Genomic DNA, 16102 nt, shown 5'->3' with positions numbered 1-16102 from the left:
GATCCAAAGTGACCCAGCATGGCTACAACAGCATTCTGCAGCGATACGCCATCCCATCTGGTTTGGGCTTAGTGGGACTATAATTTGTTTTTCAACAGGACAATGACCCAACACACCTCCAGGCTGTGTAAGGGCTATTTTACCAAGAAGGAGAGAGATGGAGTGCTGCATCAGATGACCTGGCCTCCACAATCCCCCGACCTCAACCAAATTGAGATGGTTTGGGATGAGTCGGACCGCAGAGTGAAGGAAAAGCAGCCAACAAGTGCTCAGCATATGTGGGAACTCCTTCAAGACTGTTGATAAAGCATTCCAGGTGAAGCTGGTTGAGAGAATGCCAAGAGTGTGCAAAGCTGTCATCTTTGTCATCACTTTGAAGAATCTCAAATATAAAATATATTTTGATTTGTTTAACACTTTTTTGGTTAATACATGATTACACATGTGTTATTTCATAGTTTTGATGTCTTCACTATTATTCTACAATATAGAAAATAGTAAAAATAAAGAAAAACCCTTGAATGAGTAGATGTGTCCAAACTTTTGGACTGGTGCTGTATGTTAAGGTTGTCTTATCCATATAATAATGTTGATTTATCTTGATTAAGGTTGTCTTATTCCACAATATAATGTTGTCTCTTTCTGTGAGATCTTTCTGTGAGATCTTTCTGTGAGATCTTTCTGTGAGATCTTTCTTGATCCTTGTGGTTAGAAAGTCATGTTGAGTAAAGTTGGGGTCAGACCGACGATAGAGGGGTGGCTGGCTGTCTGAGAGAGAATATGATCAAACTCTTAGCTTGCGTCCCAAATGGCACCCTATTCCCTATAGTGCACTACTTTAGACCAGAGAATGGCACCCTATTCCCTATATAGTGCACTACTTTAGACCAGAGAATGGCACCCTATTCCCTATAGTGCACTACTTTAGACCAGAGAATGGCACCCTATTCCCTATATAGTGCACTACTTTAGACCAGAGAATGGCACCCTATTCCCTATATAGTGCACTACTTTAGACCAGAGAATGGCACCCTATTCCCTATATAGTGCACTACTTTAGACCAGAGAATGGCACCCTATTCCCTATATAGTGCACTACTTTAGACCAGAGAATGGCACCCTATTCCCTATATAGTGCACTACTTTAGACCAGAGAATGGCACCCTATTCCCTATAGTGCACTACTTTAGACCAGAGAATGGCACCCTATTCCCTATATAGTGCACTACTTTAGACCAGAGAATGGCACCCTATTCCCTATGTAGTGCACTACTTTAGACCAGAGAATGGCACCCTATTCCCTATATAGTGCACTACTTTAGACCAGAGAATGGCACCCTATTCCCTATATAGTGCACTACTTTAGACCAGAGAATGGCACCCTATTCCCTATATAGTGCACTACTTTAGACCAGAGAATGGCACCCTATTCCCTATATAGTGCACTACTTTAGACCAGAGAATGGCACCCTATTCCCTATAGTGCACTACTTTAGACCAGGACCAATAGGGAATCCCACAGTGCTCTGGTCTAAAGTAGTGCACAACATAGGGAATAGGGTGCCATTCTCTGGTCTAAAGTAGTGCACTACATAGGGAATAGGGTACCATTTGTGACGTAGGCTTTATCACTGACCTTTGACCTGTGATTGACTCTCTGTCTCCGTCTCTCCCATTTAGATATGATGAGTGGGTCAAAGCTGACAAGATCGTACGTCCGGCCAATAAGAATGTTCAGAAGATTAAGCACCGCAAGAAAATAAAGGTAGGAGAAATAAAATGTTTTATTTTTTTATTATATTTTGCATATATTTCGAATGAATATACAGTTGTTTGTGTCTATGAAGATGACATGAGGTTACCACAACACTCTGGAGGCCTAAACATGGTGTTCCTCCCCTCCCAGAACAAAGTGGAGAGAGAGCACAACCGCCTGGAACGACTGAACGAGGACCTGGGGAGTCCGTCCCCCAACAGACTGCGTGTCCCCCGCCCCTCCTCCAAACCCCCCGGCCCCTGCTCTGGCTCCGGCCCCTGCTCAGCCCATGAGCGCCATGTCTTCTCCAAGATGGAGGACGGTGAGAACCAAAGGACTCTGACTCTGCAGTCTCCAGTCAAGTCTAGTGAAATCCCTTCTATCCTCAATGGCCTGCCAGGTAGTCACTACTCTACCTGGCTATGTATCTAACAGTATACAGGTGGTATCTAACAGTATACAGGTGGTATCTAACAGTATACAGGTAGTATCTAACAGTATACAGGTGGTATCTAACAGTATACAGGTGGTATCTAACAGTATACAGGTGGTATCTAACAGTATACAGGTAGTATTTAACAGTATACAGGTGGTATCTAACAGTATACAGGTAGTATCTAACAGTATACAGGTGGTATCTAACAGTATACAGGTGGTATCTAACAGTATACAGGTGGTATCTAACCGTATACAGGTGGTATCTAACCGTATACAGGTGGTATCTAACCGTATACAGGTGGTATCTAACCGTATACAGGTGGTATCTAACAGTATACAGGTGGTATCTAACAGTATACAGGTAGTATCTAACAGTATACAGGTAGTATTTAACAGTATACAGGTAGTATTTAACAGTATACAGGTAGTATCTAACAGTATACAGGTAGTATCTAACAGTATACAGGTGGTATCTAACAGTATACAGGTGGTATCTAACAGTATACAGGTGGTATCTAACAGTATACAGGTGGTATCTAACAGTATACAGGTAGTATCTAACAGTATACAGGTGGTATCTAACAGTAGAGACTACCTGTATACTGTTAGATACAGTGAGGGGAAAAAAGTATTTGATCCCCTGCTGATTTTGTATGTTTGCCCACTGACAAAGACTTGATCAGTCTATAATTTTAATGGTAGGTTTATTTGAACAGTGAGAGGCAGAATAACAACAACAAAATCCAGAAAAACACATGTCAAAAATGTTATAAATTGATTTGCATTTTAATGAGGGAAATAAGTATTTGACCCCTCTGCAAAACATGACTTAGTACTTGGTGGCAAAACCCTTGTTGGTAATCACAGAGGTCAGACGTTTCTTGTGGTTGGCCACCAGGTTTGCACACATCTCAGGAGGGATTTTGTCCCACTCCTCTTTGCAGATCTTCTCCAAGTCATTAAGGTTTCGAGGCTGACGTTTGGCAACTCGAACCTTCAGCTCCCTCCACAGATTTTCTATGGGATTATGGTCTGGAGACTGGCTAGGCCACTCCAGGACCTTAATGTGCTTCTTCTTGAGCCACTCCTTTGTTGCCTTGGCCGTGTGTTTTGGGTCATTGTCATGCTGGAATACCCATCCACGACCCATTTTCAATGCCCTGGCTGAGGGAAGGAGATTCTCACCCAAGATTTGACGGTACATGGCCCCGTCCATCGTCCCTTTGATGCGGTGAAGTTGTCCTGTCCCCTTAGCAGAAAAACACCCCCAAAGCATAATGTTTCCACCTCCATGTTTGATGGTGGGGATGGTGTTCTTGGGGTCATAGGCAGCATTCCTCCTCCTCCAAACACGGCGAGTTGAGTTGATGCCAAAGAGCTCGATTTTGGTCTCATCTGACCACAACACTTTCACCCAGTTCTCCTCTGAATCATTCAGATGTTCATTGGCAAACTTCAGACGGGCATGTATATGTTCTTTCTTGAGCAGGGGGACCTTGCGGGCGCTGCAGGATTTCAGGCCTTCACGGCGTAGTGTGTTACCAATTGTTTTCTTGGTGACTATGGTCCCAGCTGCCTTGAGATCATTGACAAGATCCTCCCGTGTAGTTCTGGGCTGATTCCTCACCGTTCTCATGATCATTGCAACTCCATGAGGTGAGATCTTGCATGGAGCCCCAGGCCGAGGGAGATTGACAGTTATTTGGTGTTTCTTCCATTTGCGAATAATCGCACCAACTGTTGTCACCTTCTCACCAAGCTGCTTGGCGATGGTCTTGTAGCCCATTCCAGCCTTGTGTAGGTCTACAATCTTGTCCCTGACATCCTTGGAGAGCTCTTTGGTCTTGGCCATGGTGGAGAGTTTGGAATCTGATTGATTGATTGCTTCTGTGGACAGGTGTCTTTTATACAGGTAACAAGCTGAGATTAGGAGCACTCCCTTTAAGAGTGTGCTCCTAATCTCAGCTCGTTACCTGTATAAAAGACACCTGGGAGCCAGAAATCTTTCTGATTGAGAGGGGGTCAAATACTTATTTCCCTCATTAAAATGCAAATCAATTTATAACATTTTTGACATGCGTTCTTCTGGATTCTTTTGTTGTTTTTCTGTCTCTCACTGTTCAAATAAACCTACCATAAAAATTATAGACTGATCATTTATTTTTCAGTGGGCAAACGTACAAAATCAGCAGGGGATCAAATACTTTTTTCCCCTCACTGTCCACAGCCAGATAGAGTAGGGACTACCTGTGTACTGTGGTGTAGTGTCGTGGTGAACTCTAACAGGATATGTCATTCAAATCACATTTAGTTTCATTACTTTGATTCTTGCACAAGTTAGCGAATTTTAAGGCCAAGAGTTTGCCTTTTGAGTGTTTAACAATTTACTTTTTTAGTTTCGGTAGTTTGAGTTTATTGACTCTTCAATAGATTAGGATTGTATTTCACTCCATATCACTATTCTACATTGATTGGTAGTGCTGTTGTGTTGCCTAAGCCATTGTAGTGGAAGTTTGTGGTGCCAAAAATCATTGTCGAGGTACTAAAATAGATGTTGTTTTTCTTTGCTTCCTTCAGCCTCAGAGAGTTCAACAGACGAGTCTGATCAGGATGGTGGGCGTGAGGACGAAGATGACCATCCAGGTCCAGGGGGTCTCAGAAAGGGGGGTCCCCCCAAACCCCTTCACGCCTCAGACCGCTGGGAGGGTACCGCCCCTTCCGATGACCCCAAACCACCATTGGTCACAGGGAAGAGCCAAGAACTAATCAGCGTCGAGACCCCGGAGGCTGGGAAGCGGCGTAGCCAACCAGAGTTTGAGGCTGAGAGGGAAGGGCCAGGTAGCTCCGCCTCCAGGAAGAGGAAGTCGGAGGGAGCGGCAGGGGAGCAACAGACCCATAAAGGACCCCCGTCCAAAACCAAGCTCCCAACCAGGAGCACCAGGAGCGCAGACTGGCTGCCGGGAGGCTCCACCAGGAGGACCCAGGAGAGAGCAGGGGGGGAGGACAGAGGAGGTGGTTCCTCTAGCAGCAGCTCAGACGATGGAGGTGCCCCTCCCACTGAGCCCCACCAGGCCGACCGAGACGGAGACCGACCCAGCTCCCGTCCCAAACCTTCCCCCTCCAAGAAGTACAACGGCATGAAGGACAAGGCGGCCAAGGGTGGCGGCGCCCGCCCTGCGGGATTCTGGGAGATCCCTGAGAAGAGAGCTAAGATGGCAGCCAGCAGCTCGGAGGAGAGGGAGAGGGAGAGAGAGAGACCGACAGGTGGCAGTCGATCCAAGGGCCAGAAGGATGTGTGGTCCACTATTCAGGCCCAGTGGCCCAAGAAGACCCTGAAGGAGCTGTTCTCTGACTCAGACACAGAGGCTGCTAACTCCCCTCCTCCCCCTGGACCGGCCCAGTCCTCCTCATCAGGCCTGGAGGAGAGGGAGAGCAGGGGGGAGGGAGACGAGGCAGGAGGAGGAGGCCTGGAGACGGAGGACCATGACCCCTCAGAGGAGAACCAGGAGCAGGAGAAGAGGAGGAGTGAACAGGAGGAGTTCCCCTCCAGCGGATCGAACTCAGTCCTCAACACCCCCCCCACCACCCCAGAGTCCCCCTCCATGGGGGGTAGTGGTAGTGGGACCATGGAGCAGGGGTCTGGAACTGGCTCTAACCGGACTCAGCCCTCCTGTCCTCCCCTCTCTGTAACCCCTGCTCTGGGTACAACGCCCTCCTCTGATCCCCTGGCTCTGGGGCACCCCAACCCCCTGGCAGAGGAAGGCGGCGGCGGGGGTCGCAGTGAGACAGACGGCAGTACGGTGGAGGTGGAGAGTCTGGGAGGGGAACAGCAGGACCAGGATCTACCACCAGGTAAGGGTTGCCTAGCGGTCGGAGAAGCGGGGCCAGTGTCCTAGATACGTCACCTGCCGTTGTGCCCTTGAGCGAGGCACTTAACCTGTTCACCGGGCACTACACTGGTAGCTGCCCACTGCTCCAGCCTCTCCCACCAAAATGTGTATTTGTGTATACAGTGCCTGCAGAAAGTATTGATTTTCTTGTTTTATTTGATTTATTTCATTCATGCTTGCAGTTGACGAGACTGAATTATGCAGAATGCACAGTTACATTTAGACAAATGCTTAAAAAACACAGGATACTACATTCAATTAAGCAAGTCCTAACCGGGCTCCTGAGTGGCGCAGCGGTCTGAGGCACTGCATCTCAGTGCTTGAGGCGTCACTACAGACCCTGGTTCGATCCCGGGCTGTATCACAACCGGCCGTGATCGGGAGTCCCATAGGGCGGCGCACAATTGGTCCAGCGTCGTCCGGGTTAGGGGAGGGTTTGGCCGGGTTAGGGGAGGGTTTGGCCGGGTTAGGGGAGGGTTTGGCCGGGTTAGGGGAGGGTTTGGCCGGGTTAGGGGAGGGTTTGGCCGGGATAGGGGAGGGTTTGGCCGGGTTAGGGGAGGGTTTGGCCGGGTTAGGGGAGGGCTTGGCCGGGTTAGGGGAGGGTTTGGCCGGGTTAGGGGAGGGTTTGGCCGGGTTAGGGGAGGGTTTGGCCGGGTTAGGGGAGGGTTTGGCCGGGGGGGCTTTACCTGGCTCATCGCACTCTAGCAAAAAACTGTTCAACTGATCTCGGTCATCAGGCGAACGGTGTTTCCTCCGACGCGTTGGTGCGGCTTCTGGGTTAAGTGGGCGGGTGTTAAGAAGCGTGGTTTGGCGGGTCATGTTTCAGAGGACGCATGACTTGACCTTCGCCTACCGAGCCCGTTGGGGAGTTGCAGCGATGAGACAAGATCGAAAAAGGGGGTAAAATACAAACAAACAAAAAATCCTAACCGATTACAGTAAAAAAGTATATTTGATTATTAAAAAGTCTGATGGCAGTGGTCGGATGCTGGACAGTTGGCTCTGGTTGCGGAGGGTCCAGTACTGTCTCCTCTTCTCTGTGGTAGTACATCATGTAGAGGGTCCAGTACTGTCTCCTCTTCTCTGTGGTAGTACATCATGTAGAGGGTCCAGTACTGTCTCCTCTTCTCTGTGGTAGTACATCATGCAGATGAGGGTCAGGTTGGTGCATCATGTCAGTGACCAATCGTACTGCTGCTTGCTCTCTCTCTCCGTGACTGTCTCTTGTTTGTTAGTTATTATCTTGCTTGCCTTTAGTCTGTAGCCGGTCCACTGCAGCGTCCTGCTTCTTTGTGCAGCCCAACAGCAACACACTGGCATGCACCAGGCATGGTCGGATCAGGGTAGTGTAGACGTCATCGGTAGGAAGGCCGTTTCTTGCCATCACAGTCGGGAAGTGGAGACGCCTTGGAAGTATTTTTCATTGCCTGGTTAATGTGTTGGCCCCCACTGAGGTAGTTGTCCAAGTGGAAGCCAAGGTGTTGTGTGCATGTTTCAACTGGAACAGCCTGACCACCCGGTATTAGTGGTTAGGGGAGGATTTTGGGAGAAGCAGATTCTTAGTTGGACAGCCTTTCCATTGAGAAGCATGTTGTTCTCTGCTTCCCATTCCTCCATTGGGAAGCATGTTGTTCTCTGCTTCCCATTCCTCCATTGGGAAGCATGTTGTTCTCTGCTTCCCATTCCTCCATTGGGAAGCATGTTGTTCTCTGCTGCCCATTCCTCCATTGGGAAGCATGTTGTTCTCTGCTTCCCATTCCTCCATTGGGAAGCATGTTGTTCTCTGCTGCCCATTCCTCCATTGGGAAGCATGTTGTTCTCTGCTTCCCATTCCTCCATTGGGAAGCATGTTGTTCTCTGCTCCCCATTCCTCCATTGGGAAGCATGTTGTTCTCTGCTGCCCATTCCTCCATTGGGAAGCATGTTGTTCTCTGCTTCCCATTCCTCCATTGGGAAGCATGTTGTTCTCTGCTGCCCATTCCTCCATTGGGAAGCATGTTGTTCTCTGCTTCCCATTCCTCCATTGGGAAGCATGTTGTTCTCTGCTTCCCATTCCTCCATTGGGAAGCATGTTGTTCTCTGCTTCCCATTCCTCCATTGGGAAGCATGTTGTTCTCTGCTTCCCATTCCTCCATTGGGAAGCATGTTGTTCTCTGCTTCCCATTCCTCCATTGGGAAGCATGTTGTTCTCTGCTTCCCATTCCTCCATTGGGAAGCATGTTGTTCTCTGCTGCCCATTCCTCCATTGGGAAGCATGTTGTTCTCTGCTTCCCATTCCTCCATTGGGAAGCATGTTGTTCTCTGCTGCCCATTCCTCCATTGGGAAGCATGTTGTTCTCTGCTTCCCATTCCTCCATTGGGAAGCATGTTGTTCTCTGCTTCCCATTCCTCCATTGGGAAGCATGTTGTTCTCTGCTGCCCATTCCTCCATTGGGAAGCATGTTGTTCTCTGCTTCCCATTCCTCCATTGGGAAGCATGTTGTTCTCTGCTGCCCATTCCTCCATTGGGAAGCATGTTGTTCTCTGCTGCCCATTCCTCCATTGGGAAGCATGTTGTTCTCTGCTTCCCATTCCTCCATTGGGAAGCATGTTGTTCTCTGCTTCCCATTCCTCCATTGGGAAGCATGTTGTTCTCTGCTGCCCATTCCTCCATTGGGAAGCATGTTGTTCTCTGCTGCCCATTCCTCCATTGGGAAGCATGTTGTTCTCTGCTGCCCATTCCTCCATTGGGAAGCATGTTGTTCTCTGCTGCCCATTCCTCCATTGGGAAGCATGTTGTTCTCTGCTGCCCATTCCTCCATTGGGAAGCATGTTGTTCTCTGCTTCCCATTCCTCCATTGGGAAGCATGTTGTTCTCTGCTTCCCATTCCTCCATTGGGAAGCATGTTGTTCTCTGCTTCCCATTCCTCCATTGGGAAGCATGTTGTTCTCTGCTTCCCATTCCTCCATTGGGAAGCATGTTGTTCTCTGCTTCCCATTCCTCCATTGGGAAGCATGTTGTTCTCTGCTTCCCATTCCTCCATTGGGAAGCATGTTGTTCTCTGCTTCCCATTCCTCCATTGGGAAGCATGTTGTTCTCTGCTTCCCATTCCTCCATTGGGAAGCATGTTGTTCTCTGCTTCCCATTCCTCCATTGGGAAGCATGTTGTTCTCTGCTCCCCATTCCTCCATTGGGAAGCATGTTGTTCTCTGCTGCCCATTCCTCCATTGGGAAGCATGTTGTTCTCTGCTTCCCATTCCTCCATTGGGAAGCATGTTGTTCTCTGCTGCCCATTCCTCCATTGGGAAGCATGTTGTTCTCTGCTTCCCATTCCTCCATTGGGAAGCATGTTGTTCTCTGCTCCCCATTCCTCCATTGGGAAGCATGTTGTTCTCTGCTTCCCATTCCTCCATTGGGAAGCATGTTGTTCTCTGCTGCCCATTCCTCCATTGGGAAGCATGTTGTTCTCTGCTTCCCATTCCTCCATTGGGAAGCATGTTGTTCTCTGCTGCCCATTCCTCCATTGGGAAGCATGTTGTTCTCTGCTCCCCATTCCTCCATTGGGAAGCATGTTGTTCTCTGCTGCCCATTCCTCCATTGGGAAGCATGTTGTTCTCTGCTTCCCATTCCTCCATTGGGAAGCATGTTGTTCTCTGCTGCCCATTCCTCCATTGGGAAGCATGTTGTTCTCTGCTGCCCATTCCTCCAGTTCCTTTACCTCTTCCATTGAGGTCATTTTCAAATGTTTGCTAGCCTTAAAGCACGGGACAGACCAATGTCGTCGGCGTAGCCAGTGTCCAGTGTGTCCTCAAAGATGACTATCCGAGTGGACATGTGAAACAGGAAGAGGTGAGGCGAGACGACCCCACCCTGGGGGACCCCAGATGTTACCTCTGTCCATGAGCTGTCCATGTCCATGTCCCCATCACCCTCCGTGTTCTCCCTGTTGTATAGCTGTGAAGCCAGGTGAGTAGCCTTGGACATAGACCCAGACTGGCCATATGCTGGAGGAGTTCAGCATGGTCGACACAATCAAAAGTCTTTGACATTTCCGCCAGCAGAACCCGGACCATGGTGGGTTGAGTCTGTCTCTGTAAGCCAGTTGAGTGTGGATCTGACCAGCTCATGTGTTGTGCTGTGTTCAGTATGCATACTGGTTTTTGCAGTCTTCAAGAGCATATGGTATGAACTTCTTGGCTATGAGCCTTTCCTGGACTTGATGTCATAGAGATTGGTCTCCAATCACTTTTCTCTCCAGGACTGGGGACCTTAGGAACGGGGCAGATGTTAGTGTTCGTTTACGCTGTAGGTACAGAACCTATTGAAGTCATTACCCAATGGTACATCTACAGGTTATGATAGGAGGTGTTAAACCTATTGAAGTCATTACCCAATGGAACATCTACAGGTTATGATAGGAGGTGTTAAACCTATTGAAGTCATTACCCAATGGAACATCTACAGGTTATGATAGGAGGTGTTAAACCTATTGAAGTCATTACCCAATGGTAAATCTACAGGTTATGATATGAGGTGTTAAACCTATTGAAGTCATTACCCAATGGAACATCTACAGGTTATGATAGGAGGTGTTAAACCTATTGAAGTCATTACCCAATGGAACATCTACAGGTTATGATAGGAGGTGTTAAACCTATTGAAGTCATTACCCAATGGTACATCTACAGGTTATGATAGGAGGTGTTAAACCTATTGAAGTCATTACCCAATGGTAAATCTACAGGTTATGATAGGAGGTGTTAAACCTATTGGTCATTACCCAATGGTAAATCTACAGGTTATGATAGGAGGTGTTAAACCTATTGAAGTCATTACCCAATGGAACATCTACAGGTTATGATAGGAGGTGTTAAACCTATTGAAGTCATTACCCAATGGAACATCTACAGGTTATGATAGGAGGTGTTAAACCTGTTGAAGTCATTACCCAATGGAACATCTACAGGTTAAGATCTTATGGACAATGCTTTTCTTCACTATGCTGCTCCCCAGACTCCACTGAAATGCATATTTAATTGGTCACAAGAAAAGGGGATATTTCCAAATGCTAAACTCTGTCCAATCCCGAAAGAGAACCAAGAACCCATTATTCCTGCCAATAGTCGACCAATCAGTCTACACCCTTCACTCAGTAAGATATTGGAAGGTATTTTGAGTAGACAAATATGGGAGTATATGGAAAATAATTATCTGATCACAGCTAATCAGCATGCTTATCGCTACCACCGCATTGGTTGACATGACTCACCAGTGGCTCAATGCTATGGATAATCGCAGATTTGTGGGTGTACTATTTTTAGATTTTAGTGCAGCATTTGATTTAGTGGATCATGAAATAATTTTGACAAATTTATTGCATTATGGGTTTAAGGAGGCAGCATTGAATTGGGTACAGTCATATCTAACCGACAGGAAACAGTCCACCTATATCAATGGGTCATTTTCTTCCCCTCATGCTTTAGACTGTGGAATACCGCAGGGCAGCTCCCTTGGGCCACTGTGGAATACCGCAGGGCAGCTCCCTTGGGCCACTGTGGAATACCGCAGGGCAGCTGCCTTGGGCCACTTATTTTTTTCATATATACCAACCACCTTCCTTATGCCTTATCTGAAACTCAAGCTACTATATTTGCAGATGATACTACAATTTATACAGCAAGACAATCGGTTCAACAGGTACAGCAAGCTCTACAGGTAGATCTGGGTCAATATCAAGGAGTGGGTTTGCCGGAACAAACTTGTTTTGAACGCCAAGGTTATGTTGGTCTGTTCCACCAGGAAAAGGGCAACACAACATGGGAGTAGAAATTGAGGAAGTGTCAGAAACCAAACTACTAAGGGTGCAGCTAGACAACTGCTTATCATGGTCGTCTCAAATAACTCATCTATGTAAACAAATTAAAATAAATGCATGCATGATCAGAAGGATAGCTAAATATTTACCAGGAAAGATTCTTAAGCAAACAACCCAAGCATTAATTGGGAGTCAGGTGAACTACTGTTCTGTGGTCTGGGGAAATGCATTAGCAAGTGAAATTAGGAGGCTGCAGATTGCACAGAATAAAGCAGCAAGGATTGTTTTAAGGTGGAGATATGATTCTTCTGTTGTAGTCATGCACAATGCTCTTGGGTGGTCATTAATCAACAAGATCATTGAAAAAAAACATGCTTATTTTATCTCACAATGTACACCATTTTAAAACGGCCAAACTCCATTCACAACAGTATTCAGTTGGTAAGAGACACATTCAGTCAATACTAGGAATAGATTGTCCACCATCTATGTATTATCCAGACAGAAAAGATAAATAGGCGAAATAACATTTTGATTCAGAGTAATAGAGACATTGAATAATTTATCTGAGCAAACCAGAAACCTTTCAATATATCAATTCAAACAATACTTTAGAACCATTTAAATATAATAAATTGGAAGGTTGTGCAGGACTATGGTAGATGAAGGAATCAATCTATCTTTTCAGAGTATTTATCTTGTCAATATGGCAGTGTATTATGTCTGTTGTTTGTAACAGTGTGTTATGTGATTTGATTAGAATGTTTAAGGACTCTTGAAAGATTAGTCCAAATGAGGTCCTAATTAAATTTAATGAAATTGGTTGTTGATCATTGCTAGAGAACCATTTTCAGGTATTGCCATAGATTTTCAAGCAGATTTAAGTCAAAACTGTAACTCGGCCACTCAGGAACATTCACTGTCTTCTTGGTAAGCAACTCCAGTGTAGATTTGGCCTTGTGTTTTAGGTTATTGTCCTGTTGAAAGGTGAATTAATCTCCCAGTGTCTGGTGGAAAGCAGACTGAACCAGGTTTTCCTCAAGGATTTTGCCTGTGCTTAGCTCCATTCCATTTATTTTTTATCGTGAAAGACTCCCCAGTCCTTAACGATTACAAGCATACCCATAACGTGATGCAGCCACCACTATGCTTGAAAATATGGAGAGTGGTACTCAGTAATGTGTTGTGTTGGATTTGCCCCAAACACAATGCTCTGTTTTCAGGACAAAAAGTTCATTTCTTTGCCACATTTTCTGCAGTATTACTTAAGTGCCTTATTGGAAACAGGATAAATGTTTTGGAATATTTTTAATTATGTACAGGCTTCCTTCTTTTCACTCAGTCAATTAGGTTAGTATTGTGGAGTAAATACAATGTTGTTGATCCATCCTCAGTTTTCTCCTATCACAGCCATTAAACTATGTAACTGTTTTAAAGTCACCATTGGCCTCATGGTGAAATCCCTGAGCGGTTTCCTTCCTCTCCGCCAACTGAGTTAGGAAGGACACCTGTATCTTTGTAGTGACTGGGTTTATTGATACACCATCCAGAGTGTAATTGATAACTTCACCATGCTCAAAGGGATATTCAATGTCTGCTTTTTAAGCTATCTACCAATAGGTGCCCTTCTTTGCGAGGCATTGGAAAACCTCCCTGGTCTTTGTGGTTGAATCTGTGTTTGAAATTCACTGCTCGACTGAGGGACCTTAACAGATAATTGTATGTGTGGGGTACAGAGATGAGGTACCGTATTTTCCGCACTATAAGGCGCACTTAAAAGCCTTTCATTTTCTCAAAAAACGACAGTGCGCCTTATAATCCGGAGCGCCTTATGTATGGATCAATTGGTTAATTGGTTGATCCATACTGGTTGTACACGGCGCTCAAGGTGCTCTGTCAAAATGTTTCAGTATGAAAAACCAATAAAAACAATTTAATAATAATGAAATGTTTCAGTACGACTGGTAAACTACAAAGCCGCACCACTTGCAGCATTACGGTAGCCAGTACACACCGGTATTGTGCTTACTCACAGTCCCACACCACTTGTGTGTGTATAAAGACCCCAAAATGGCACCTTTCAAGAGACACGCTTACGACGCAGAGTTCAAGCTCAAGGCTGTCGGTCATGCAGTAGAATATGGGAATAGAGCAGCAGCGAGAGAATTCAACATTAATGAATCAATGGTACGGAAGTGGAGGAAGCAAGAAGATGACCTGCGCCAAGTAAAGAAGACTAAACAGAGTTTCCGCGGGAACAAAGCGAGATGGCCACAGTTAGAGGACAAACTCGAACAGTGGGTTGTTGAACAGAGAGCAGCAAGTAGAAGCGTCTCTACAGTCACTATTCGAATGAAGGCAACAGCGCTAGCACGGGACATGACAATCGATGAATTTCGAGGCGGTCCTTCTTGGTGCTTTCGTTTTATGAAAAGACGTAATCTCTCCATCCGCACACGAACTACCGTCTCGCAGCAACTGCCAAAAGATTACCAAGAAAAGCTGGTCACTTTCCGCGCATACTGCAAAAATAAGATCACTGAAAAGAAGATCCGGCCAGAGCACATCACCAACATGGACGAGGTTCCACTCACCTTTGATATTCCCGTGAACCGCACTGTGGAGAAAACGGGGACCAGTACGGTGTCTGTACGTACCACAGGGAATGAGAAGTCATCCTTCACTGTAGTTCTCGCCTGCCAGGCTAATGGCCAGAAACTTCCACCCATGATTATTTTCAAGAGGAAGACCTTGCCAAAAGAGAACTTTCCAGCCGGCGTCGTCATCAAAGCTAGCCCGAAGGGATGGATGGATGAGGAAAAGATGAGTGAGTGGCTGAGAGAAATTTACGTCAAGAGACCGGGTGGCTTTTTCCACACAGCTCCGTCCCTATTGATCTACGACTCAATGCGCGCCCATATCACCGATGCTGTCAAAAAACAAGTGAAGCAAACTAATTCGGAGCTTGCCGTCATTCCGGGTGGATTAACTAAAGAACTCCAGCCGCTAGATATTGGTGTCAACAGGGCGTTCAAAGCTAGACTGCGAGCTGCGTGGGAGCAGTGGATGACAGAAGGCGAACACACGTTCACCAAGACGGGGAGACAGCGCCGGGCGACTTACGCCACTATCTGCCAATGGATCGTGGATGCCTGGGCTGATATATCGGTCTCAACTGTGGTCAAAGCTTTCACGAAGGCAGGAATAATATCTGAACTGCCAGGCAACAGCAGCGACACTGACTCGGATAATGACGAGAGGGAGCCGGGCAGGTTGGATGCCGTAGTCGCCCAACTGTTCAATTCGGACACTGAAGAAGAAGAATTCGAGGGGTTCGTGGATGGGGAATGAACTGAAAAAGTGAGCTTTACGTGTTATATGTAACTGAACAATGTTGAGTTATGCACTAACGTTTGATTTAGTGGTATCAGACTGTTTCTTTTACTACGTGTTTACTGAATCAGGGAAAGGTTCCCCTCCACGTTTGGGAGAAGAGTGAGCAAGGCTGGGAGATATTGTTAATATGCACATTAACGTTTGAACAACATTACCATGGGAGTGAACGGAGTTGTCAGAACGCTTAATAAAGTTTGACTTTATCTGACTGTTTTGTTGACATTCCTTTTAGCACAGCTCCATCTAGTGGATGCATAACGCAACCCCAGTCAATTCGTTTGACTACAGTATCTTCTATTCTATGCGCCTTATAATCCGGTGCGCCCTATATATGAAAACAGTTCTAAAATAGGCCATTCATTGAAGGTGCGCCTTATAATCCGGTGCGCCTTATAGTGCGGAAAATACGGTAGTCATTTAAGAAATCATGTTAAACACTATTATTGCACACAGAGTGAGTCCATGCAACTTATTATGTGACTTGTTAAGCAAATTTGTACTCCTGAACTTTTTTAGGCTTGCCATAACAAAGGGGTTGAATACTTTGACATTTCAGCTTTTCATTTTTTTGTAATTTGTAAAAATTTCGAAAAACATAATTCCACTTTGAAATTATAGTGTATTGTGTGTAGGCCAGTGACAAAATCTCAATTTAATCCATTTTAAATGCAGGCCGTAACACAACAAAATGTGGAAAAAGTCAAGGGGTGTGAATACTTTCTGAAGGCACTGTATGTCACCAAATGTGTGTGTGAATATTGGAGGGGTTGGGCACAGCAGAAGACCCAACTTCCATCTCGTATGGATCAATACAATACAACTTTATT

General features: G+C 46.1%; 1 protein-coding gene across 1 annotated transcript in view; it reads left to right on the top strand.

Moving 5' to 3' along the window:
- Window positions 1–6090, top strand: part of LOC311122186 (AT-rich interactive domain-containing protein 4B-like) — a gene marked incomplete at its 3' end in the record, with an annotated part of 157428 nt that extends 151338 nt beyond the window's left edge. The window contains exons 18-20 of the mRNA XM_084196581.1: window positions 1681–1765; window positions 1907–2078; window positions 4772–6090. Coding sequence (XP_084052707.1) covers window positions 1681–1765; window positions 1907–2078; window positions 4772–6090 — 1576 coding nt within the window. The remainder of the gene's footprint in view (window positions 1–1680; window positions 1766–1906; window positions 2079–4771) is intronic.
- Window positions 6091–16102: the final 10012 nt, after the last annotated feature.

The sequence above is a fragment of the Coregonus lavaretus genome, assembly GCF_964263955.1.
Source record: "Coregonus lavaretus genome assembly, contig: HAP1_SCAFFOLD_879, whole genome shotgun sequence".
NCBI lineage: Eukaryota > Metazoa > Chordata > Actinopteri > Salmoniformes > Salmonidae > Coregonus > Coregonus lavaretus.
This window is presented reverse-complemented; position numbering and strand designations above follow the sequence as displayed.